Source organism: Neophocaena asiaeorientalis, unplaced genomic scaffold, assembly GCF_003031525.2.
Source record: "Neophocaena asiaeorientalis asiaeorientalis breed wild unplaced genomic scaffold, Neophocaena_asiaeorientalis_V1.1 scaffold183, whole genome shotgun sequence".
Lineage (NCBI taxonomy): Eukaryota > Metazoa > Chordata > Mammalia > Artiodactyla > Phocoenidae > Neophocaena > Neophocaena asiaeorientalis.
The window spans coordinates 3,238,125-3,264,539 of NW_020175199.1; the positions used below are offsets into that span (position 1 = coordinate 3,238,125).

Here is a 26,415-nt window from a genome sequence, read left to right on the forward strand (position 1 = left end):
CAGCCTCCACTGCAGTGCACCCACGGTGTGATCTTGCAGCCACAGTCATGAATGCTGACAGCCAAGGGCCCCAATGGCTGCAGTTAGCCCAGACCCTCGCAGCTGGCGCTCGCCCCCATCTCTATGTGTATGTCTTAAACGAGCACCTGGCACTACATAGGCACCTGCAGTTGGCCCCTGCAACCGAGTCTGTACACACCACCAATTCCAGCCACCACCAGTGCCTGCCCAAATCCCAAGCCACTGGACCTGTGGTGCCACTGAGGTCTCCAACAGCCCTTGCAGTCACTATGGTCAATGCTGTGGGCCCCAGTGGCCTGAGCGGATGAGACATCACCCCCACCGCCCAATCCTGCATTTGGCACCCTGCACCAGTAGACCCAAGGTCAGAGCATGCTACCTGCAGGTGAAGGTCTTTCCATACCAAGGTCAACCCATGAAGTCTGGAAGAGGTGACTGCTTCTTTAAATGCACAGCATCTGTGCAAGGCCGCAAGGATCATGAAGGATCAGGGTAACATGACACCGCCCAAGGAACACAGTAAGCTTTCAGCAACCGAAAGAAATGGAGAAATGGAGATACAAGGATTGCCCAACAAAGGATTCAAAATAACTGTTAAGATGCTCAGAGAGCTACAAGAAAACACAGGTAGACAGTTTAACAAAATCGGGAAAAATACAAGAACAAAATGAGAAGTTTGATACAGAGATAGAAAACATAAAAAAACAACCAAACAGAAATTTTGGAGCTAAAGATTATAGTGACTGAAATGAAGAATTCAGTAGAGAGCTTCAACAGCAGACTGGACCAAGTAGAAGAAAGAACATCTGAACCTATCCAATCAGAAGAACCAAAAGAAAAAGGAATAAAAAGGAATGAAGAAGGGACTTCCCTGGTAGGCCAGTGGGTAAGACTCCACACTCCCAATGCAGGGGCCTGGGTTCGAACCCTGTTTGGAGAACTAGGCCCTGCATGCCACAACTAAGAGTTTGCATGCTACAACTAAAGAGTCTGCATGCCACAACTAAAGATCCCACATGCTGCAATGAAGATCCCGCATGCCACAACTAAGATCTGGTGCAGCTGAAATAAATAAATAAATGTTTTTTTAAAAAAGGAATGAAGAAAACCTACAGGACTTACAGAACACTATTAAGTGAAAACAATCTACCCATCATGAGAGTCCCAGAAGAAGAGAGAGAATCACTGATGACTTAATCAGTAAACTAGATTGATGACACCACCCTCAAATCTGGGAAGTTATTGGGAGTCAGCAGGGGAGGAGACTAGACAAAGAAGGTGGTGCCCCTGAAATATAGGAATTGGAGGGGTTTTTTAAATTATTAAAACACCCACTGGTTTTATGGGGGAAAAAAACCCACTAGAGCTTTATTGATTAACTGATAAAGCTTCAATATAGCATTTGCATTTCCAAAAGGTATTTTGGAACATTTCAATAAAGGTCAGCAATCCCACTTTGGGGTATATATCCAAAGGAAATGAAATCACTATCTTGAAGAGATACCTGCACTCCCATGTTCATTGCAACATTATTCATAATTGCCAAGACATGGAAACAACCTAAGTATCCATCAATGACATCAATGGTCAATATATATGGAATGTTACTCAGCCATAAAAATAAAAGGAAATCCTGCCATTTGCAACCATATGGATGGGCCTTGAGAGCGTTATGCTGAGTGAAATAAGTCAGACAGAGAAGGGCAACTACTATGTGATATCGTTTAGATGTGGAATCTGAAAACATGGAACTCATAGAACAGAGAATGGAATGGTTGCCAGGGGCTGAGAGATGGGGGAAATAGGGAAATGTTGGTCAGATGATACAGAATGTCAGTTATAAGATGAATAAGTTCAAGGATCTAAGGTACATCATGGTGACTGTAGTTAACGCTACTGTGTTGTACCCTTAATGATACTGTATTGTACACTCGAACGTTGCTGTGAGAGCAGAGCTTTCATATTTTCACTATAACAACATAATTTATGAGGCAATAGTGGTGGCAAATGTGCCAAGATATATACACACGTCAAGGCAAATGCTTCAATCTGGTCTATATGCAGCATCCTAATTTGTTTCTTTATAGAAATGCTTTGATAAGAATGACTACTTACGGTAGCCGCTATTTCTTCCAGTTTAACTCTCTCTCTGCAAAGCTAGCACGTGTATTTGTATCCTTTTTGAAGGAAGATACTTTGCAATGGGTGGTCTCTTGTCATTTTTATTCTCCTTTATTGATTATTTGCATCAATTCACAGCCAAATCAGAGGCTCAGTATGAACCCTAAATTAGAACCAGGTTAAGACTTCGTGACAGCTTCTGAGTTCTCCATCTCCTTTCACTGACTCTTCTCCATCCAATAATAAAGGTAGCTGTGCTTTTATTTAGTGCTTCAGAGAACATTCAGGAGTTCCAGGTAGAGTTCCTAATAATAATACTCTGATTCCCAGAATGCTGCTCTAACCATTCCTCTTCCAACTTCCAGCCTTTCTAGCAAGGTGCCACTGCCCACATCCCCATATAATCCCATTACTATAATATTACATCCAAAGCTACACCCTGACACTCAGCAGCACACGTCCATCTTAATATCTCTAGCACTTAGCACACTTCCTGGCACATACTAGATGTCTAATAAGTATTTGCTGAGTATATAAATAAGACACACTTCTTAATGTTACATTTGCCAGAAGGTCTTACTTTATTTGACTTTATATTGGTCCTGCGATAATGTAATTTTGCTCCCTGAAGTTAATGGCATCCAGTGGTTTTATAAGAATAAAGGTATGTGTGCATAGGTAGATAAAGTGTTTTCAGAGTATGAATGAACTAACAATCTGTCAGTTGTTAAATTCTTACTCTTCTGGGAAGGTGTCAGGAGTCACTTAGATGTCCTGTAGTTTTAGCTTATCTTTTCCCAGAAGTGCAACTGGTTATATTTCTCAGGTTAAATATGAAGGAAAAATAAATATTGGTATTGAGTTTTGCTTTTATTGTATTTTCAGAGTGTGATTGCCTTGGTTAAAAATAAATCCTTAAAGAAAATATTAAATATTTCATAGTCATAAAATAACCTCTGTCAAAGAGAAAATTCTAATACAATACTTGCTCCTTGAGTTCTAACATAGACATGTTGACAAGAACATTTGAAATGGTGCAGAAGACTCTGGGTTTCTACATTAGTCAAGACTAATTTGAAAATATTTCTTTATGTCATTCAAAAATATATTCATTTTTAATTTTTATATCATAAATATTAAAAGTTAATTGAAAGTATTTATTTGGATTCACAGAAAGACAAGGGCACCCTCCCCAAATTGTGCTGTAAAACTTAAATTGCTCTAAGGAAAATAAAGTCTTAATAAAAAAATAAAGAACGAACAAGTAATCATGAAATTCTCTTAGCTTCCAAACATGAAAATATCTTTGAAGGAAAGACTGTTTTTGAGAGTTGCAAAGAGTTCTGGGAACATGACAGAGGCATCTTTTTTCTTCCCTTTCTCTCTTTCCTAATGATTTTACACCATGTTGGAACCCTCATTTGCCTTACCAAATTAGAGACCTGAAAGAATTGGGTAACTTCCGTGTGCCACTGAAGCCTGGCTCTCTTGAAGAATCTACAAAGCAGCCTCAGGACAGTTATTCTTTTATTTTATATTTTTTAATAAATTTTATTTATTTATTTATTTATTTTTGGCTGCGTTGGGTCTTCGTTGCTGCGTGCGGGCTTTCTCTAGTTGCGGCGAGCAGGAGCCACTCTTCGTTGTGGTGCGAGGGCTTCTTATTGCGGTGGCTTCCCCTGTTGCGGAGCACGGGCTCTAGGCATGCGGGCTTCAGTAGTTGTGGCACACGGGCTCAGTAGTTGTGGCTCACAGGCTCTAGAGCACAGGCTCAGCAGTTGTGGCACACGGGCTTAGTTGCTCTGCGGCATGTGGGATCTTCCCGGGCCAGAGCTCCAACCCATGTCCTCTGCACTGGCAGGCGGATTCTTAACCACTGCGCCACCAGGGAAGCCCAGGACAGTTATTATTTTAGTTAACTGCTATATGGTTCCAAGTGCTGGTGCTCGGAAAGTAATCTCCTATTTCTCCTGTTTTCCCTGGATGTATGTTGGTAATGTTCACATCCTATTTCTTTTAAATAACTCTGTATCTATTAGGCACACAAGCACTCTACAGTTATCCACTATAAACGTCTTCCAGTTACCTTCCTTCCTTAATGGAGAGATACAATAAATGTCATTATTGGGGTTTCTTAAAATTGGGAATCTTAATTTGAATTGTTTTTTTCCTCATGTAACATCTTCTAAGAACTTTATAAAAAGCAACTTTACATATTTAAAATTATATTTTATATTCAGTTTCTGTTTACTGAAAATTCAAGAATTCTCTCATCTATATAGAAAGAGTATTCCTAAAGTAGTGTATGATCAAAACAAAAACAAACTCTGATGGTATAGTGTGTAGAAGCCACATATTCATGTTTTTTCTCAAATGCAAAGTTCTGACTTTAAATAATGATAGAGTAGTTTGTATTCAACTGAGCCTCATGCCGATAAAAATCATAAACTCTGGAAAAATATTTATTGATTTTTAAATTTTTGGCTGCATTGGGTCTTTGTTGCTGTGCACGGGCTTTCCACTTGTGGTGAGCAGGGGCTACTCTTCATTGCGGTGCACGGGCTTCTCATTGCAGTGGCTTCTCTTGTTGCAGAGCATGGGCTCTAGGTGTGTGGGCTTCAGTAGTTGCAGCGTGTGGGCTCAGTAGTTGTGGCTCATGGGCTCTAGAGCAAGGCTCAGTAGTTGTAGCACATGGGCTTAGTTGCTCTGAGGCATGTGGGATCTTCCTGGACCAGGGATCGAACCCGCATCCCCTGCATTGGCAGGCAGGTTCGTTTTTGTTTTTTTTTTAATAACATCTTTATTGGAGTATAATTGCTTTACAATGATGTGTTAGTACAGGTATTGTATTGAATCTGTAGATTGACAGGCAGATTCTTAACCACTGCGCCACCAGGGAAGTCCCTGGAAAAATATTTTTAAGAAACATGTTTGGAGGGCTTCCCTGGTGGCGCAGTGGTTAAGAATCCACCTGCCAATGTAGGGGACACAGGTTCGAGCCCTGGTCTGGGAAGATCCCACATGCCGCAGAGCAACTAAGCCTGTGCGCCACAACTACTGAAGCCCGTGCACCTAGAGCCTGTGCTCCGCAACAAGAGAAGCCACCGCAATGAGAAGCCCATGCATCAGAACAAAGAGTAGCCCCCGCTCGCCACAACTAGAGAAAGCCCGCACTCAGCAACGAAGACCCAACGCAGACAAAAACAAATAAATAAATAAATTTATAAAAAAATAAAAATAAAAGAAACATGTTTGGAGACATTGAAAAGCATCGACAGCAGGAATAAATTGGAGTGAATTCAGCTTTTGAAAGAACTAAATAACACAGGAGGAGATCTGTATTTACATGGCAGCCCTCACTAGTCAGTACAGCGTACTATGACAGCTCATGGAGAAAGTCAGTTTTATTGTCTTGAGGACAGAGGATCAAGTTTGGGGCTATAAGAGTGGCTGGACATTTAGGGGGGAAATCCCTGAAAGAAGGAAACCACAAAGGAGGGGAATCAACATGTAACTCTCCACAATCCTTGGTTGACCCCTGAACTATGCATGTGCAGGGTAAAACTCCAAGGTGGTCAGAGGAAAATAACAGCTAAAAGATTGAAACCTTCAAAGAAACTTCAGCAGCTACCTGCTACACAGGAGACAGAATTACCACATCAGAGAGGCTTGCTAAACATCTTTGGCCCAGGACTAAAGGAATCACTGTGGGAATAAGGACAAAACTGAAATAGACCTATTGTTGAAAGCCAAAATGCAAGTCACCACAAGTTCCAGAGTTGCTATAACATACAATTCACAATACCCAGTATATAATTTAAAAATTATTATAGGGCTTCCCTGGTAGTGCAGTGGTTGAGAGTCCGCCTGCCGCTGCAGGGGACATGGGTTCGTGCCCCGGTCCGGGAAGATCCCACATGCCGCAGAGCGGCTGGGCCTGTGAGCCATGGCCGCTGAGCCTGTGCATCCAGAGCCTGTGCTCTGCAACGGGAGAGGCCCGCGTACCGCAAAAAAAAAAAAAAAAAAATTATTATTCATTAAACATGTTAAATAATCTGAAGGAAAAAGATATAATGGGTGAAGAAAAGAAGAATTTCAGGAGAAATAAGGAAACCTTTAAAAAAATTTAAGAAGAACCAGATAGAAATCCTACAATAGAAAAACACAATATCTGAATTTTTTTAAGTCATCGGATGAGATAAACAGCTGATTGAGTATAAAGAAAGAAAGAGTTGGTGAATTTGAAGACAAGTCATAAAAATCATCCAAACTGAAGAAGAGAAAGCAAAAAGATTAAAAATAAAATTAACACCATATCAACAATCTGTGGAATAATAGCAAGCCAACTAAATACATACAATAGAGTCTAAGAGGTAGAGGAAAAAGAGAATGGGGTAGGAAAAAATATATATATATATCTCCAAATTAAATCATAAACTGCAAACCCAGGAAACTTAGCAAACCAAGGAGGATAAATCCAAAGAAAACCACACAGAGGCACATCATACTGAAACTGCTGGATGTCAAAAATAGGAAATTTTTTAAGCAGCCAGAGGAAAAGATGCATTATAAATGGAAAAACAATGATGAGGATGTTATCTGACTCCTTATCAGAAACACTGGGGGTCAGAAGACAGTGAAATATCTTTAACGTGCTGAAAAAAAATATCTGTTAACCTAGAATTTATATCCAGTACAAGTATATTTCCATAATAAAAATAAAATAAAGACAGTTTCAGGTAAACAAAAGCTGAGATAACTTGTTACCATCAAACCCATACTAAAAGAAATACTAAAGGAAGTTCTTCATTCTGAAGGGAAGTGATACTAGGTGGAAATGTGGATCTAAATAAAGTAGAGATGAGTTAGAAGTCATAAACAGATAAAGAATTATTTTCTTAAATTTTTAAAAAGTTGATTGTTTAAGTAATAGCTGTTATGAGGTTTATAATCCATGTAAAAGTTAAATGTATATTTATAGCACAAAAGATGAAACTACTAATGTAAATGGAATTATTGCAGAATTCTCATGCATGAGAATAATATTGGTTCAATACATAATATATAAATACTGTAACTATATAATTAATAATATTATTTAGACTGTGATAAGTTAAGGATACTTTTTTTTATATATAAATTTATTTATTTATTTTTGGCTGCGTTGGGTCTTCTTTGCTGCTCGTGGGCTTTCTCTAGTAGCGGCGAGCAGGGGCTACTCTTTGCCGCAGTGTGCGGGCTTCTCATGGTGGTAGCTTCTCTTGTTGGGGAGCACAGGCTGTAGGTGCACAGGCTTCAGTAGTTGCAGCACGTGGGCTCAGTAGTTGTGGCTCGTGGGCTCTAGAGCGCAGGCTCAGTAGTTGTGGCACACGGGCTTAGTTGCTCCGCAGCATGTGGGATCTTCCCAGACCAGGGCTCAAACCCGGGTCCCCTGTATTGGCAGGCAGATTCTTAACCACTGTGCCACCAGGGAAGTCCAAGGATACATATTTTAATCTCTAGAACCACCACTAGAGAAAAAAAGGAAAGAAAAGAAAAAAGAGTTTAGTTAAAAAGCCAAAGGGGGCTTCCCTGGTGGCGCAGTGGTTGAGAGTCCGCCTGCCGATGCAGGGGACACGGGTTCGTGCCCCGGTCCGGGAGGATCCCACATGCCGCAGAGCGGCTGGGCCCGTGAGCCATGGCCGCTGGGCCTGCGCGTCCGGAGCCTGTGCTCTGCAACGGGAGAGGCCACAACAGTGAGAGGCCCGCGTACCACAAAAAAAAAAAAAAAGCCAAAGGAAGAGATAGTTAATGATATATATGATGAATCAATCACTAGAATACTAAATGATACTCAGTTAACCCAAAAGAAGATAAGAAAGAAGGATCAAAAAACACAAAGAGGGGGCTTCCCTGGTGGCGCAGTGGTTGAGAGTCTGCCTGCTGATGCGGGGGACACGGGTTAGTGCCCTGGTCCGGGAGGATCCCACATGCCGCGGAGCGGCTGGGCCCGTGAGCCATGGCCGCTGAGCCTGCATGTCCGGAGCCTGTGCTCCACAACGGGAGAGGCCACATCAGTGAGAGGCCCGCGTACAGCAAAAACAAAACAAAACAAAAAAAACCACAAAGAGCAGACTGGAGAAATACACAACAAATAGTAAACAGATGTGTTCTAGGCTCAGAGAGAAAACTCTAGTTTTCCAAGGAGAAAGAACAACAGAAGGATTTTACCTTATTTTAGTTTAACTCAAAACATGTAGAATGTACGGCATGACAGCAAGGAAGAGCATTAGAAAGAGATTTTTTTCTTTCCTATGTATAAATGGCAGCAATGAATTCTTGATCTTAAAAGGAGATTGCTTGGTAGAGTAGAAGAAATCCAGTCCCTCTGGCAGAGGCAACCTTGAGTGTAAGTTCTAATGCGAACCATTAACTTGCCTGTGACCTTGGGTAGTTACATTAATCCTGTGGAGCAGCTTTCTCATCTATAAATGGAACTTCTGATGACTTTCTCATGAGCTGTTATAAAAATTCACTAAGATCACAAATATAAAGTGCCCGTGACAGCAGAGGGGTTTCAAAATGTTATTTCACTTTCTCTCAGGCCAAATCTACAATTACCGAACATGCACAAAATGGGGACACAGTCAGAATTTTTAGAGAAAAATGCAGGTATGAGAATAGCTTTGCTATTGAACGTAATGGTGCCTTTTAATTGATCTCTGGCTATCATTATAACTGTCGTCTTATGGGCACTACCTGCCTTCTCTTTCATTGTTTTCAATCTTCAGTTAAATATCACATCCTGTTTTATCTCCATGACACAGAAAAAAGTATATATCCACAGAGTTCTCTCTGCTTGATTTCCTTTTCCTTCTATTGAGTATGTTTTTTGCTTAAAAGGAAGAATAGAAAGAAATCTAGAGGATAGTAATCAAAATAAACTATGTTTCTTTCTGAAAGTATTTCCCAAGTCATGAATTTGTGTCATTTCAGTATTGGCTTCGGGCAAATTCAACCTGTTAAGGACATATTCTGGGTTCATTATTCCTAAGTATGATGGTTTAATGTCCCGCTCCATGCTTTTCAGAAAAACCAGGCTCGAAAGAAAATCTTTTTGACCTTCTAGTGTGCAGGATTTTGCTCTTTGTGCAAAAGAGCCTTTTTTCCAGCCAATAAAGTGCAGTTCCCCACCTCACTAATAAGATTACTGTCACTGAAATGAAATATGAGATCTAGACTCACCAGTTTGTGTTGCTTCAGAATTCTGCCCAAGGGAATACTTGTTCATTATGTTAGCGCTTTAGAAATCAGGGGAATTGGGAAAAAAAAAAAAAAAAATCACTAACCCCATGCAGTTTCATTTCCTTCCCATAATGTTACTATGGCAACTCCACATCCTCTCTCCTTCTCTCCTGTCCAACTGCATATGCTGCCTTTCTTGAGGCAGCCTCCCTAGAGCCTCAAGAATTGCCTTTGTCAAGCGTTTCTCAACTGGAGGTCAAAGCTATATACTGTCCTATATGGTTGAAGAACTGCTTTTTAGCCTAGGACCCATTCAAAGTGACACTGTACATTAATTGTAAATTTCCAGGAATTGGGAGCAGGTAAGAATCCTTATTTTGTATTGGAAAAAGCATTCCTCTAATTTTAAGGAAAGGAGTTCTCTGCTATGTAAACCAGTTCACTACTGTTGCAAAACACAACATCCACAATAGCTTTTTTAAGCTTACAATGTTCTGAATTACAAAGAGGAAAATATCTTAGAGCAAGTATTCTCATATTTCTCTTACTTTCGTATTCTTTTTTTATTGAGGTATAGTTGATTTCAGTGTTGTGTTAATTTCTGCTCTACAGCCAAGTGATTCAATTTATATATAATATATATATACTCTTTTTCACATTCTTTTCCATTATGGTTTATCACAGGATATTGAATATTGTTCCCTGTGCTATACAGTAGGGCTTTGTTGTTTATTCGTTCTATATATAATAGTTTGCAGCTGCTAATCTCAAACCCCCACTCCATCCCTCCCCCACCCCTCCTCGCCCTTGGCAACCACAAGTCTGTTCTCTATGTCTGTGAGTCTCTTTCTATCTTGTAGATAAGTTCCTTTGTATTGCATTTTAGATTCCACATATAAGTGATATCATATGGTATTTGTCTTTCTCTTTCTGACTTACTTCACTTAGAATGATAGTCTCGAGTTCCATGCATGTTGCTGCAAATGGCATTATGTCGTTCTTTTTTTATGGTCTTACTTTGCTGTTCTTAATGCTAAGAAGACTGAGGCATATTCTTCAGTGTAATTCCAATTTATAAGTCACTTATCTATTGAAAATTTTATTTTTCTGGGACAATAAGGTATTATAATAGCACTTCTGACACACAAAATCAGTCTAGTCTTAAACATAAAGGATAAGAAGGAAAGGAATTATTAAGCAACTAACTAGAAAACGTTTTTAGAAGACTAGTCCCAAAAACCCATTCATTCGCCCACTCATTCATTCATTCACTCAGTCATTTTTAGTAAGCAACTTTCACCAACATGATACTGAGTTACCGTATCTGTGAGATTCAAGTATCCCTTTTAAGCTAGTGACTTTGTCGTCAGAAACAGACTCATTGGAATCATAATTCAAGCTCACAAAGACTAAAATACCAAATAAAAAGTCTTAGGTTCCCCCACAGAGGTTCAGATAAAATATGAGGGGAATCCTGATGGTAGAATGGTTATGTCTAGCTTTGGGAAAATCTTCAAAGAAAAACTGTACTTTAAACGGTAAGGATTTGGATCTTGGCAAAAGTAGAAAGGGAACTTCAAGGTACATGAAGTAGTGTGTGCAAAGCAGAGAAAGTAGAATATGAGAGGCTTTCTCCAAGAACTGCGAAGAGTTTAATTGAGGTAGAAGAGGAGGGAATTAGGGGAGAGTCAAGTGTAGCAGCGACTGACCTGGAAGGCTTTGAATGCTAACCTGAGGAATTCAGACTTGGCTGAGGAATGAATGACAGTTATGAAAGATCTTCTTGAACACAGGGGTATCGTGATCAGAACAGTCCATCAGGAACATGAATGATAAGCCACACCTGTTTCAAAGCCAAAGAAATTAGCTCGAAATTTAAATGTTTACTTCCCCCCAACCCACAAAATTGGTATTAAGTAATGGCAATGCCTGCTTTTTTTTTTTTTTTTAACTGAACTGTGAATCACTACATGGCAGATCCTTTTCCAGCTTCCTGTGGTTTAGCTGGTCGTGTCGGTCTTCGTCACTGTAGAAACTGTGGTGCTAATTAAAGATCTTACATTAACTCTAGGCACTGGTTTTCCGCTGACCTGTGACTGTCCCAGCAGCCAGGCTGGCACTGTCTGTGCAACCAGATAGTCGTGACATCTTGTAGAGCTTCCTGCTGAAAGGGCTCTCTCCTGCCAGGCTTCTGGCTATTTGAAGAGCCACGCACCTTTGAAAAGTTTCAAAGCAAATTTGCAGAAGATCCAAAGGAGTCAGCCATTTGCAATCAGTGTTTAAAACACTGCAAGTAAAACTCCAATTGAAAGAGCTCTGCTTCAGGGAGTTCTTTGCAGTTGAGCAAGGATGATGAGGCCTTTCTTGGGGAACTCGCGGACTTTATCATTGAAATGAGGTGATGAAAGGAGGAGTGGCTAGAATGGAAAGCCCTTCACAGCTCTGACACTGCAGAAAAAAAGTCACCTTTCCTGGCTGAGTCTCCAGATTCTATAAGTTTTTAATAAATAAGCACCAGAGATCAGAGGTAGCAGCTGCAGAATGTAGATAGAAGAAGGCGCTGAGTGGCTAAAAGTTTGAGCAGAGGGGCTTTGTCTTAATAACTCCTCCCAAGATATGCCTTATTTGCACGGCAGTCAGCAGTAGCCTCATTCTGAGTTCAGCCCATGGAACCCTGGATGAGTCATTTAACCTCTTTGAGCCTCAGGGTCTTCACTTACAAAAAGAAGGTTGTACCTTCCGTATAAGGGTAGTTGTGAGAATACAGTGATCAAATATTGTGGATTTGCTTCAAAACAGTATAAGAAAGGAGAAGAGGTCAGGATATAGATGAATCAAGGTGGAGCTTAAGGTGACATTTATTGATGCTGTCCACCAGGTACCTAGACATTCATTACACTATACAGTCTACTTTAGTCTGAAATATGTTTGAAGTTTTTCATAATTAAAACTTTTTTAAAAAGATGAAGTCAGCAAAAATATATGTCTGTAAGGAACAATGTACTTCAAAGGATTAAGGAGTTGAGATAGATTTTACTCTTAGATAGCCAAGCACTTTGTTATTCAGTATGTAGGATTTTGCTTGGGGGAAGATCATTTTCAAAGATAAATGAGTTTTCAAAGATAAATAATTTTATGTCTGTGACCATAGTTTGAAAATGCCTATACATATTGTCACCCCTTATATCATAGAGTCTACTTATGAGAAAATGAGAGAATTAAAGTTGACCTTTTAGTTCATAAAAGGCAATCACATTCGGAGAATGTGACTTTTTTGTGTGTCGCAAGGTAGATGCGATGATTGTATTATTTCTCCTTCAGATATTTTCAGGTTTTACATTACTGGGAAGACATTTGGCCTTCAGGGTATACTTTTAATTTATTCTCAAATTTTATTTTATTCTATTTTATTAAGAAAATGCTGTTTCCACTTGAAAGACAGTTATATTGCTTAACTTTGCTTTCGAAGAGCAAATGTTTTAAATCAACATAAAAGGTAGAATATTTAAACACGCTCAAAATATACAAACCAGCTCATGTCATATTTGCAATTCATATCTCATTTTTCAAGGAATTTTAATTCTACTGAGATTTAGCTAGTAGTTGAGAAATAAAATTGTACCTTATTGATTATATATTAGGATAATTAGGCTTACTTTCAAGATCTGCTCACACAATCTAGAAAGTGATTTGAATACATTAAATCAACTTTTGATGTATTGTAAAATGTGACTATCCTTAGGGTAGGTATTAAGTGTCAACAGCAGGAATCTTCAAGTTGGGGAACACATAAGCCAGGGTGTGTGAAAACTTCTCCATACGATTTGGAGCCACTTAGATAGTTTTAAGTGAATAAATTTCCACTTCCTCATCTCCCTGTTAATTCTGCTGTCCCACCTATGTTTTAATACAATAGCCCTTCTCACTAGTCCGCTAGTCCAAAGGAAAGGCCTGAGTCTAACTCTGAGCCGCAGGGCCCCAGGGAGCAAAACCTCTGAGGGGAAGGGGAGATGGAGAGGGGGAAAAGGGAAGAGTTGGAAATACTGGTGTCCTATTAAGAACTCATGAGTCTGGTGATTAGATAAGCAATTCTCTGCATATCAAATGCTTAGAAGTCCTATTGCTGCCAACAAAAAGGAAGGACCTAATGGTCCTTATGTCTTATGATGGATCCTTGGAAGAAATCTTTGATGAAAGTTTATTAAGTGACTTTTGGCATGTAATTCAGGAGTTTAGAGAATTAGCGGCACTGCCAAAACAAAAGTCCAACTACTTCTTTATGCAGGCAAGATGTCTTAGCACTAGCATTTACAAAAACAAAAATTAGGGAAGTATTGATGCTGAACCCTGTCTCATCTTAGCAATAAATAATACTCATTAGCAGATCCATGAACTAGTTGTGAAAAAAATACATCTCATTCAGAGAGGAATTTTTAATGAATTGTTACTCTTGCTTAATAATCATAAAATGTGTAATATATTTTTGCTGTTTTGATCCATTGTGTTTGAATAATTATAATGCCAATCAGGAGATTTATTTTTGATTCTTAAATAAAGGCTTATGTTCTCAGGAAATCTTTAAACCTTTTTAAAAAGTAAATTTATGTATTTTTGCAGCAGGGAAATATGATACCGTAATCAATAAAAAACAATCAAGCATAAAATTATATTACACGAAGATAAAATTATATGGGGGAAGTGGAATGGAAATAGACACGCAGGAGCAAAAAGGACCAATGTAAAATTTCTGTTACAAATTCCTGTTTTAAAGATTTGTGGGGCTTCCCTGGTGGCACAGGATTCCGCCTGCCGATGCAGGGGACACGGGTTCGTGCCCCGGTCCGAGAGGATCCCACATGCCGCGGAGTGGCTGGGCCCGTGAGCCATGGCCACTGAGCCTGTGCGTCCACAACCTGTGCTCCGAAACGGGAGAGGCCACAACAGTGAGAGGCCAGCGTACCAAAAAAAAAAAAAAAAAAAGATTTGTGTATTTTTTTAAATGGTGGATATCAAATTACTTAAGTGTTTAGATTCCATTGAATAGTCGAAAGGGTAGTGGAACAGTTATATTTTTAAATGTCAGTTTTGTGTGGAATCACACACTTGGCAACTACTTAAACTTATGAAAAATTCTGTCCTCTAGTTGAAAATATAGAATTGTTTTATGAGATACATGTGTAAACGTTTGAAGCTCACTGGCCCACAGCACATTGGGTGCCGCGCCGAATCTTGACCAAATGCACTCATTTATAGAATTTCCCATCAACTGTAACTGAAGATGTTGCCTTGTTTGATAGGACGGGCTGACGCCACTGCACTGTGGAGCGAGGAGTGGCCATGAGCAGGTGGTGGAGATGCTGCTTGATCGAGCTGCCCCCATTCTCTCAAAAACCAAGGTAATTTCTCCCCAGGTGTTTGGTCATCACACTGTATTGAGCTTTGAATCCCTTGACTGGTTATTTCACCCAGCCTTTCAATCACATAGAAAATGCCGTAGTTTGAATTTAGCAATTAGCGTGGCTCTGTGCACCCAATCTTTGGTGACCCTCAAGATTAAGTTTGCGTTTATGAGGCCTTCAGATGCATGCCCTCTATCACCAAGCCATTTGCGTGTGTGTTGCTTTTGTTTTTATTTTGTTTTGTTTCAGGAACACTTACTGCTTGATTTTATTCTATGAAACTTTCATAGCTCAGAAATGATTGCTTGTTGGGGAAGGAAAGACTGCAAGATCTACAGTCTAAAGTCTGGGTGCTGGTGCACTTTCTCCAGCCCTTCAGTTTATTTTTTGAGAGTTGACAGACTATTAAAAGGCCAAGATATCATTTAACTGAAAAAGACTGGAAACTTTGGAAAGACTATACCTCGCTTGGGCCTTTGGAAAAGTTGACATATGTGAAGGGAATACGTGATGATGGCCCGAAAAAAAATAATGTTTTACTAAGTGTCTTCTGGATTTTTAAATGGTAAAACCATTTGACAGTATTTGAAAAAGAGAATATTTGTAAATAAATTTGGGGACATATAAACACTACCTCAGAGTCATTACTGTTTTTTTTTTAAAATCAAACCAGTGATTTTTTGAAGCTATGTCAAGCTTTATAAGGAACCCTAATTTCTAAATATTAACCAAAAAAAAACCCCAAAAGCACGTATTACTCCTGTTTGTACTCTGATTGGTGTTTACTCAACAACTCTAGTGAAGATGGACAGGGTCAAGGTGGTCTGAACAATTCCATCACTCATTTGAAATGCAGGTTTAGATTGGTGAGCTGTTGGAGATGTTATCCAACAGAATTAAGCAGCCGCCATTTTTCATTGCACATGATGACATCTTGGACTTTTGAATGCTTCTCATCTAAACCATTCTATTTGTTATTCTTCTTTTCACACAGTCCATATCTATCTTCTCTCCATCCCACTGCTATCTTTGAGCCACATCATCTTCCTGAACCATCATAATCACTTACTGGTCCCCCACTTCCTCACCTGCTCCTTTCCAATCCAGTTCCCATTTTGCAGTCAGAGTGGCCATATAAACTGTCAACCAAATCATGTCAACCTCTTGCCTAAAAAGCCTCCAAGTAATTCCCATCGTTCTCTTTAAAATTAATTTTTATTGTATCAAAGCAGTATAAGCACGATTAAAAGCAAATCATTGTCTCGTCATTCTTCTCCTAGTGTTCATCTCAGTATCTATTTGACTTTTTTTCCTGAGAAATCTCCTTGACTTTTTTCTTTGATGCTTTTAATATGCAAGAACATTTTCTTGTCCTCTGACAGCTTCTTTTCTTAAAGCATCCAGTTCTTGTTTTATGGATGCTATACATCCTGTTGCCTTTTGGAGAACATTCAAGGTGACATTTCTTTAAAATTCTTTCTGCCTCTCATCTGTCCCTAACTCCTCAGATTTCCTTTTTTCTCTTTGTTGGCTTTGGCTGTCTTTTTCATGATGGGGGTTGCCCACGAATGTCTGTACCTGACCGTGTCAAGCACTCACCTTTGAGTGGAAGCTCCGTGAGAGTGTGGGCAGGGCTTCTCTCAGGTGTATCAGGTGGTGGTGGGTTGGAGGGGTCCCTAACGTCGGGATAAGTTGCCCTTTTCTCTGGAAGGTTTGGTTTTTTTTGAGGGATGAGTCCTCTAACCTTTTGCCGTGTACATCCAGGTGAATACATTGAGTAGGAAAAAGGAAAAGGAGCTGTCATTCTCCTGGTCCTCTGTGCATACCTTAATCGTAACAATGATAACAACATTTACATAGTGTTTACTACATACCAGGTTCTAAGCACTTTACATATACTAACCCAGTTACTCCCCACAACAACTCGATGAGGTACTGATTTTACTATTATGCCCTTTTTATAGATGAGGAAACTGAGATCCGAAAAGAGAAAGTAACTTTCTCGAGATGTCTCAGCTAGTGGCAGACCAAGGATTTGAACCCAGGCAGTCTTAGTCTAGAGATCCTACTCTTAACACCTATGCTGTCCTTCCTTCTTCTGTGAACACCTGTTCTCAGTCCTGAGCCTAACCACTGCCCTCCGCTCTGCCCCAGCCTCCACATCCAGAATCTCCAGAAATTAAATTCCTGGTTTCCTGCAAGTTATGAGGGGGCAGTCATAAGGCTTTGCTGGGTTGGAAGGGCTTGGAGACCTGACCACTCCATAGGCAGCTAAACCAATCCTGCTTTTGGCCCCAAGCTTCATCTTTATCCTCCAAGGTACTATGCTTCCATATTGTCTGCCTTTGGGGCATCTGAGAGGTAAACATTCTCTGTATCATACCCCATGATATACTGGAGCCCGTTGTGTACATCTCTTTCCAGTTCCATATTCAGTAACATCATGTTGATAGCTTGAAATCGGTCATAGCATAGAGGTCTTTACACCTTGGAAATTGGCAAATGCCATATCTCAGGGCTGTTCTTTAAAGAGCTATTGTGAAACATTTACCAGCACACCACGGATTATACCCCTCGACAGGCACTTAGGTGTCAGCCTTTTCCTCTCTGCTGGATGAGGTAACACTTAAAATATTTTCTCATATTCCAAAGTTTATAGATATCACACATCTTTTTTTGTTTCCTTTGCCATGTTGTATGAGTGTGTGGGTGTGCATGCCCTGTGGGTTTTACCTTTTCAATTCCGTTCATGTTTTTTAGTGGAGTTTGTGAAAGGATGGATAAACACGCATGTCACATCTACCATGTTTATCTGGAAGTTGCCCCGCCCACTGCACTGAGAATTCCTTACCAGAATCTGACCACCTCTCTGCCTCATCTCTCCTTCGGGTCCTTACCTTCTTCTAGCCAAGCAGCCTCCTTTCACTTCCTAGAATACACCAAGTTTGTTTTCATTTCCCATTCCCTCAGACTGACCTCTCTCAGTCTGTCCCAGAGCTCTGCAGTTTTCACACATTTCTCAACTCAAATGTCATCTTCTCAGAGAGGCCTTCTTAGTTTCTTTACCTGTTTGCTGTCTCTTCAGTGAAATGAAAACAAGAACTTTGTCTTATTCAGGGCAGTACCCCAAGGACCTAAATCAGCACCTGGCACATAGGAGACCTTCCCCAAATATTTGTTGAATGAATAGGAAGCGAATGAAGGCATTCTGAACTTTAAGACCGTCTGTCTAATTCTTCAAGACTTTCATCTTTCTGAGCTAAGAAGAGCCATCACACTGGATCCATGTTTTTAGCTTGATGACAATGCCATACATAATATGACCCCTCTCCACACGGCAGATAATCTTTCCTTTCTTCTGGTCCTTCCCCAGTGGCCTATAAGTTACCCACTCATATGTGGTTGTTTTGTGTGTCATTAGAGAAGCTCCTTCTTTTATTGACACAGCCTCCCATTTCTACTCTCCACTAAGTCATTTGTTCTCTCACATTTTGTTTCTTTGTTTACTTTGTGTTTTCCTCTAAGACTGTATCAAAACATAAAGCGGAGGAATGTTTTGGCAGGAAATAAACAAGTGCATATGCTAGTGGGTGGCAGTATCTCAAATGAGAAATGTTCCCCTCCTTTCCTGCACCTTAGTTTCTACTTTGGTGCAAAATGTTGGAGTGGAATTTTTTAGGCAGAAATATTCTGCTTGAGTGGCAGTGTATGAAGGCTTTAAATTTACATAATTATTTATGGAGCTCTTTCTATATATACAAGGCTCTCTGCTGGGCAATATGGGGAAATTATAACCCATGAACCTCCTGTTTTCAAGAAACAAAAATAGCTGAAATACATGACATGGTGAGTGAATGATGCCATGAGAGTGGCCAGAGGAAGGCTTGCTTTTTTTCCCCCCTTGAACTCTTGCTTTATGTCATTCAGATAAATTAGGGGAATTTAACTTGGCCTGGAGGATTCAGAAATGCCTAGTTCCTTGGTACATACTTAGTATATCATTATTTTCAAAGTTCAGTGATGTTGATTTTTTTGGAAACTGAATTTACCATCACTTTTCCCTCCCACGTAGGTTAAACTAGGTTACAGTAATTACTAGAGCCTCTCTTGATAACTGGATTCTAGGAACTTCCCAGGCTCCAACACTTTGTCTGCATATTTAAAGGAAGCGTGCCTGGAAAGACTGATATCTTAATACCTTGTTTTTGCCTTCATTAGAAAACGTGTGTTGAATGCTAAATGTCACTCCAATCTTTTTAATGGTTTTAGTTACCTTTGACCCCACTCATGCCTTCTCTCAGCTCTCTAAATGAATTTTTTACTTATCCGTAATGCAGATGAAGACCTGTCATTGAGCCCAATTGATTTAAACTGAGGCAAGCATTAATTAGTTAATGAGTTCGTCACAGTCTTGCCTTTCCTCGCCATAGACACATGGGGGCACCAGATTGATGGAAAAGGGCAAAGTTTTCCTTTCTACGTTGATGTGAGATGAAATGTGTTGTATTCAGATCTTTTTTCTAAAAATTGATCAAGATAATATTCAATATCAAGCATTAATAACACAGAAGCACAAAATAAAAACCCGTCTAGTGAATACCATTCTGTTTCTGCCTTTATTTTATCCTTTTCACTCTTTTGTTGTTGTTATCAGTACTTTTTTTATTGAAGTGTAGTTGGTTTTCAGTCTTAAATATTAAAAATTCAGATTCACTGGAAATGCAATCAGTAGTGGACCTTGGTGCAATTCACACTGTTTTTTAAATCAGAAAAAGAAATTATCGTTGAAAATTTATTTTTGATTGATTTAAGAAGTAGGAGGACCAGTTTGGAAAGTAGCTGCAGTTCAAAACAGTTGCCACAAAACCTTTTAAAAAGAGAAGGTATTTCCGTGTGCAAATCTAGGGTTTTCATCTGTTCACATTTGTACTGTATTTTATGTTGGGCATATTCGCGTTTGAAAGGTAAAACAATAAACTCTGCTTGTCTTCTGTGTTCCAGAATGGATTGTCTCCACTGCACATGGCTACACAGGGGGATCATTTAAACTGCGTCCAGCTTCTCCTCCAGCATAACGTGCCTGTGGACGACGTCACCAATGACTACCTGACTGCCCTGCACGTGGCTGCCCACTGTGGCCATTACAAAGTCGCCAAGGTTCTCTTGGACAAGAAGGCTAACCCCAACGCCAAAGCCCTGGTGAGTAGCTTAGCTCACAAGTCCAGCCTGTGTTGTCTTGCTGACCACGTGCTACCCCTGCACGTAAAGGGATTCCTTTTCAGGAGGTGAAAATGGAAGGTCTAGTTAAGTAAAGTGTACTTCTTGTCAACCTTCAAATGGCCTTCTGGAAAATCTGTAAACCCTTCTATTTCCAACATTAGCAAGACTGGTGAGGCTAAATCATTAACTTCTTTATGGTCACACTCATGATTCTCTTACATAAATAAACCCAAAGACTGTACAAGTACAAAAGGACTGAGCTGGTCAGCTTATCTTCTGGTAGGTAAAGTGATAACTGTGAATTAAAAGTTTTTTGTGAGATCTAAAAATACGAGGCAAAATGATCAGAAAACTTCATCTTAAACATGAAAGGTCTAGGAATTTGTGAGCAGAAATTCGATGTGAGGATGTTAACCATGTAAGGTAATGAAATATCACCTGTCATTGTTTCCTCAAGTTGCGAATCAAAAATTTGGTCTAGTTTGTAGTCTTAACTCCTAGAATGCCATGCTGCTTTAACCTTGAGCTTTGCTATATAGTTTGGTTTTCACAAGGAGATGGTGTTTGTTGTCTTTAGAAAAATAAATGGTCCCAAGTTAGTAAGCTGTTTAAATTTAGTTCAGAAGAAGCACTCATGTTTAGGAAAAAAATATGTCACCAAGTGCTAGGGAAAACGTGTGCGTTTACTAGCAGTTTTGCGGTAAAGGCTGTCATCTGATCAACCATTTTAGGAAGGGTCTCTGTTCCCTTGCGGTTCATATGGTCACCTCTGGCACTCTGTGGGCCCTGAGATTTGGAGTGGGCAGTAACGGATGGGCAGAGAGGAGCCCTCCAGACCCCAGGCAGCTCCATCACCATCGTAATTCTAAATGCTTTTCCTGGAGCAGCATTTTAAGAGCTGTTGACTGGCCCCAGATATCAAGCATATCTTTGAATTCTGAGAAGGGAGGAAAAGAAATGAGCAGTCGTGACTTATTTTTCCATACAAGAAAAAAAGCCTTACAACAGGATGTGGGCTCTCATCCTCATTTTCTTCTGACTGAAGATTTCACAACATTAAGAGGTTCTGGAGGTTGTGGGCAGTTACCCCCGGATGGACTAAGGCCTGGTAAATGGTCTCAAAACCTCCATAGAAGCACTCGCGGTGACTCTGACCTAAACTTGTGTGGTGGGCCCTGATATTCTGTAGTTCTCTGTGGCGACAAAAACATGCTCCGTGGTCTCTCTCACTTAGCGGGCAGTACAGTTTGGTAAGTAATTTGTTTAAAAAGCAGGTTCTTTTACTAGATTAAATATTAAACCAAATGATCCAACTAATGTTGGGTTGTTTAACTTTCTGCTTCCTTGGAGTAAGCATCTACTTGAATCTTAAAACTTGGAAGAAATAAAAACGTTTCAGAACAGGTCTTGAAGTTGTTTTTAAACGCAGCAGAGAAGTCACAATGGGCAGTGGTGAAGTTTTGGCTGTGAGGACAAATTTTGGCTGAGATGTTTTTAGTCTGTCTTTGAAATGAGGTAGAGGAGGGACATATTTGGAAAATAAATTCCAGAATAAAATAGTCTAAGAAGACGCATGACCATTTTGCCTTAACTACCAGGAGATTATGACAAAAATTTGCTTCCTGTTCGTGATTAGCAGGGCACCTTGGGTTCCTGGGAGCAGGTAGTCTACCTGTGCTTCCAGAAAAGAATCTGTATTCGGTTTAACCCCTCGTTGTTGCCGCCCATTTCCAAATCTTTACACAACGTCACTTTTGCAAAAATATTTTACTATACACAGTGGAAGTAGATCTCAACAGAACGTAATCCAATAGGTCTGCGTCTTTTTCCCTTGCAGAATGGCTTTACCCCTCTCCATATCGCCTGCAAGAAGAATCGAATTAAAGTAATGGAACTCCTTCTGAAACATGGTGCATCCATCCAAGCTGTAACCGAGGTGAGAAGAGGAGGATTTCTGGGGTTCCCCATGTATAGCCTCAGCAGGCAGAGGCCCAGTGCCCTCCCTGACGACCAGCTAGTTTTACTGTGTGTGGGTGTCCTACTACTTTCTGAACCCTTCATCCAAGGGGCTGCCAGTGCTTAGGAGAGCAGACAAGAGTGGGAGGAGCATGCAAATACATCACCATGACGAGAAGCGTAACCCAAACACGTGTGTCGTGCTCAAGGCAGGCGCGGGGACGGGGGGGTGCCATCACTCCAAGCGTAATTTACATGAAATCCATTCATGCACTGCTTCTCAAATCCTGTAATGCAGTGCTTAGGGGTGGTTTTGCCCGCTACGAGGCATTTGTTCATGTCTGGAAGTATTTCTAGTTGTCACAACTGGATGGTGCTACTGGCATCTAGTGGACAGAGGCCAGAGATGCTACTAAACATTCTACAGCGTACAGCCCAGCCTCCAACAACAAAGAATTATCTGGCTCAAAATGTCACGTGTGCCACGGTTGAGAACCCCTGCACAACATAACCTCTGCATACTGATGAAGTGAGGATTGCTCTCGGGAAACACTCAGAATTAACGAAACACAGAGTTGCTGAAGTTAGTAAAAGGGTAGCTCTCGGTTTCTTTCATACAAACTGACATAGAACTCAGAGAAGTGACTTATTGGGATCAGGGCTGAGCCTGCAACACTCAAACCAAGCCTGGCATCCACTTCCCTAGGCTGCACTCCCTTTTTTTCACTCCATATCTCTACACCCTCCATGCGTCACGTCCCTCCCTTTCCAGGCCAGTCCTGTATGTCTTTCAGGACCAGATCTGGGGCTGCCTTCTCCGGGAATCCTCCCGTAACCCTTGGCCTGGGCCAGGAGCTCCTCCTTGGGACCATTGCCACATCCTGTGCATGTTTCCGTCAAAGCTCTAGTCCAGCTGGCTTACTTATGACCCAGCCACTCCCCTCCACCCCGCCCCAAAACTGCAGGCTCCACCAAGGCAGGCCAGAGTCTTACTGGTGTTAATATGCCCGCAACACAGTAGATGCCATAGTAGATCATTCAGTAGTTTTGTTGAATGCAACCATGAAGACTCTAGGATTCAAAGCTAACGTAAAAACTAAGGTCTAGTCCAGTCATTGTTGCTTTGCCTCAGTTTCTCATCTGCAAATGAAGTATTTGCCTTGATTTCTAACACTTACAACTTCGAAATACTAAATGATAGAAAATATTAATACCGATTCGCTCTTTTCTGAGTCTTCTGGCTTTATGGTAGGCATCCAGTTATTTTCATTATAAAATAGTAAGTTTATTCTCATGCGTGGCAGCCCTTTTTAAAGATCAAAATGGGCTCTGAAATAAAAGATTTTTCACTGGCGTCTGAATAAGTGTCCAGAGATGCCAGCCTGTGATGAGAAGCTGCCACTGCCAGCCCCCTACTCCCTCGGAAAGGCGACGCAGACCATGTCCTCACAACTCCCCCTGCTGATGGGAATAGGTGCCGAATTATAACAAAATTCTCCTTCCCCCTGTTTTCCTCAGTTCCCACTATTTGAAGTCTGGGCAACCAAAATTCTACCTCTTCTGTTTTCTTTCTTACTTTCATTGTATAGAATTCCTTTAACATATTTTTTGACATTACTCAAATTTCTGTTGAAATTAGTTGTCTCCTTCTCTCTCAGCTTTTTCTAGCCATATTAAGTATTTTTTTTCCAAATTATGATGTTCATGGTATAAGTGGGATTAAATTCTGAAAAATTGAAAGTGGAATCATTTTACGCAAGAAGCACCAGTGGTTGTGGGGGCGTGTGTGAGGGGGACTTTGAAGCACACATGAAAATTAAGGTCTAGTGACCATTGTTCTATTTGCCTTAATTATATCACCTTGATTTATAATATGCAGAAAGATAAAAATTTAAATGATTGGGACAGTTAATGCTGATCTGCTCATTTCTTAGAGGGATGGCTTTGTGTTTCCACCCTGCTCTTTCACGTGTAATATGATCAGTGATTCTGAGAGCATGGGAGTCCTTACTAAAAGACCAGAACAGGATCTGAAATACAAGTTGAATTTTTGCTATTGTGTATGTAATCACACAAGTGTCCCCCCTCCACACACACACACACACACACACACACACAGTCATATGGATAAGGAAGGCTTAGTAGCAAAGGGAAAAAACCTTCAAGGTATTTCTCTAAATATTTTTTATAGAGCTATATAGAATGTGTGAAATACATCTTTCTTCTTTAATGGTTATGACATAGGCCTTTCATAATCACGGAACGTGCTTTAGAGATATGATGAATATTGATACGTTTGCCTTATAAAATCTATGACGTCATGGTGATGTCTTGATGTTTTCTGATCTGATTGATAAATTGGTTATCTTAGCCTGGATGGATGGATGGCAGGTAGGCAGGTGGGCAGGCAGACAAACCCTTTTTAAAATAAGCCAACGAACTGACATCTCCCTCTTTCTCCCCAGTCGGGCCTTACCCCAATCCATGTTGCTGCCTTCATGGGGCATGTAAATATCGTGTCACAACTAATGCATCATGGAGCCTCACCAAATACCACCAACGTGGTAAGTATCCTTTGAACAAAGTAGGTCTAATTGTGAGCATTTATGAAACTGGAAACGATTGCTCTCCATCTACTTATTTTTGTTATAGGTAAATTAATTCCCATTTAACTTGAGTACTTAGAAAAGGGCAGAATTTTGAAAATACCTGTGGTTTCCTTTATTTCAAAGGCAAGATCCATTCGATCACTAGCTGGTCACAAATTGCTGAGACTTAGGGACTGTGTATGTTACTACTGGATATTATGCTTTAAAAAATAAAGTTTTGTGGACGGGGAGAGTTTCTTTTCAACGGAAGCATTATGTTGCATGCATGATGGACCTAGAGATTATCCTACTAAGCAAAGTAAGTCAAAAAGAGAAAGAAAAATGCCGTATGATATCACTTATACGTGGAATCTAAAATGTGACAAATGAACTTATCTACAAAACAGAAACAGACTCACAGACATAGAGAACAGACTTGTGGTTGCCAAGGGGGAGGGAGTTGGGGGAGGAATGGATTGGGAGTTTGGGATTAGCAGATGCTAACTAGTATATAGAGGATGGATAAACAACAAGGTCTTACTGTGTAGCACAGGGAACTATATTCAATATCCTGTGATAAACCATAATGGAAAAGAATATGAAAGTGAATATGTATAACTGAGTCCCTTAGCTATATAGCAGAAATTAACACAACATTGTAAATCTACTATACTTGAATAAAATTTTTTTAAAAAATAAGTGTTGCATGTCAAGAAGGTGGTTCCAACACTCTCCTTATTGTGATTTCAAGTAACTTCAAAGGAATTTCTCTTCAGCGTGCTCGACAATGTTATCGCAAACCCATGGAACTCAGTTCATTATTGGATGTTGTTGTTTTCCCACACTGAGCATTGCTCTGCAGAACCGTGAGACCCACTTCATAGTAAATGTCAGAGGAGTAACTTATCACCCTCGGCCCGCATGTGGCCTTTGACATTGCTTTACAGAATTTTAAGTTTAGCATCATAACAATCTTAGCACCCCAGACCACAAGCATAAGAACACTTGTTGGACTCATGAGCACCAAAGAAATAAAAATAAAACGAGGAACATTCTGGCACAGAAAGGGCAAACCATAAGGTCCTGGGTCCTCACCCTGAGGGTGGGCCCCCGAAAGACGCTATGTCTTCCAACAGCTTGAGTCAGCACGTCCACGTCAGACCAGCTCTCAGCTGAAATGCAGTCTTTCCTGGTACTAACACCAGGAGAGAAGGTTTTCCTTTACAAAGAGAACACTGGGTAACATGGTCACCTACATCCTCAGCACCTTTCCAGGAAACATAGCAACAAGTTTCGTGTGAACTGTATCTCTGCATATCCTTCCATGGAGGTGGATGCCCTATAAAGCAAAGCGATATGTATAAAAAGTAATTTAAAGGTGGGCACTGGGACTTCCCTGGTGGCGCAGTGGTTAAGAATCCGCCTGCCAATGCAGGGGACATGGGTTCGAGCCCTGGTCCGGGAAGAGCCCACATGCCACGGAGCAGCTAAGCCTGTGCGCCACAACTACTGAGCCTGTGCTCTAGAGCCCATGAGCCACGACTACTGAAACCCGCGCAACACAGCTACTGAAGCCCGCGTGCCTAGAGCCCATGCTCCACAACAAGAGAAGCCACCGCAATGAGAAGCCTGCGCTCCGCAACAAAGAGTAACCCCTGCTCGCCACACCTAGAGAAAGCCTGTGCACAGCAACGAAGACCCAATGCAGCCAAAAATAAAGAAATAAATTTATAATTTTAAAATAAAGAATAAAGGTGGGCATCACTTGTGTGGGGCAGAATATATTTGATTTTTATTACTTTTCACATTTCAATCCATATGTGTTTTCTATGTTGTTTTCCTTTTTTTATTATAACATAAATGAAAAGATCATCTGAATTAAAGTC

At 40.5% G+C, this 26,415-nt stretch overlaps 1 protein-coding gene across 3 annotated transcripts in view; it reads left to right on the forward strand.

The window, feature by feature from the left end:
- Nucleotides 1-26,415, forward strand: part of ANK3 (ankyrin 3) — a 221,425-nt gene that overhangs the window by 44,110 nt on the left and 150,900 nt on the right. For all 3 annotated transcript variants that reach the window (XM_024765198.1, XM_024765201.1, XM_024765200.1), the window contains exons 8-11: nt 14,664-14,762; nt 19,767-19,964; nt 21,823-21,921; nt 24,407-24,505. In XM_024765198.1, the coding sequence (XP_024620966.1) occupies nt 14,664-14,762; nt 19,767-19,964; nt 21,823-21,921; nt 24,407-24,505 (495 nt within the window). The remainder of the gene's footprint in view (nt 1-14,663; nt 14,763-19,766; nt 19,965-21,822; nt 21,922-24,406; nt 24,506-26,415) is intronic.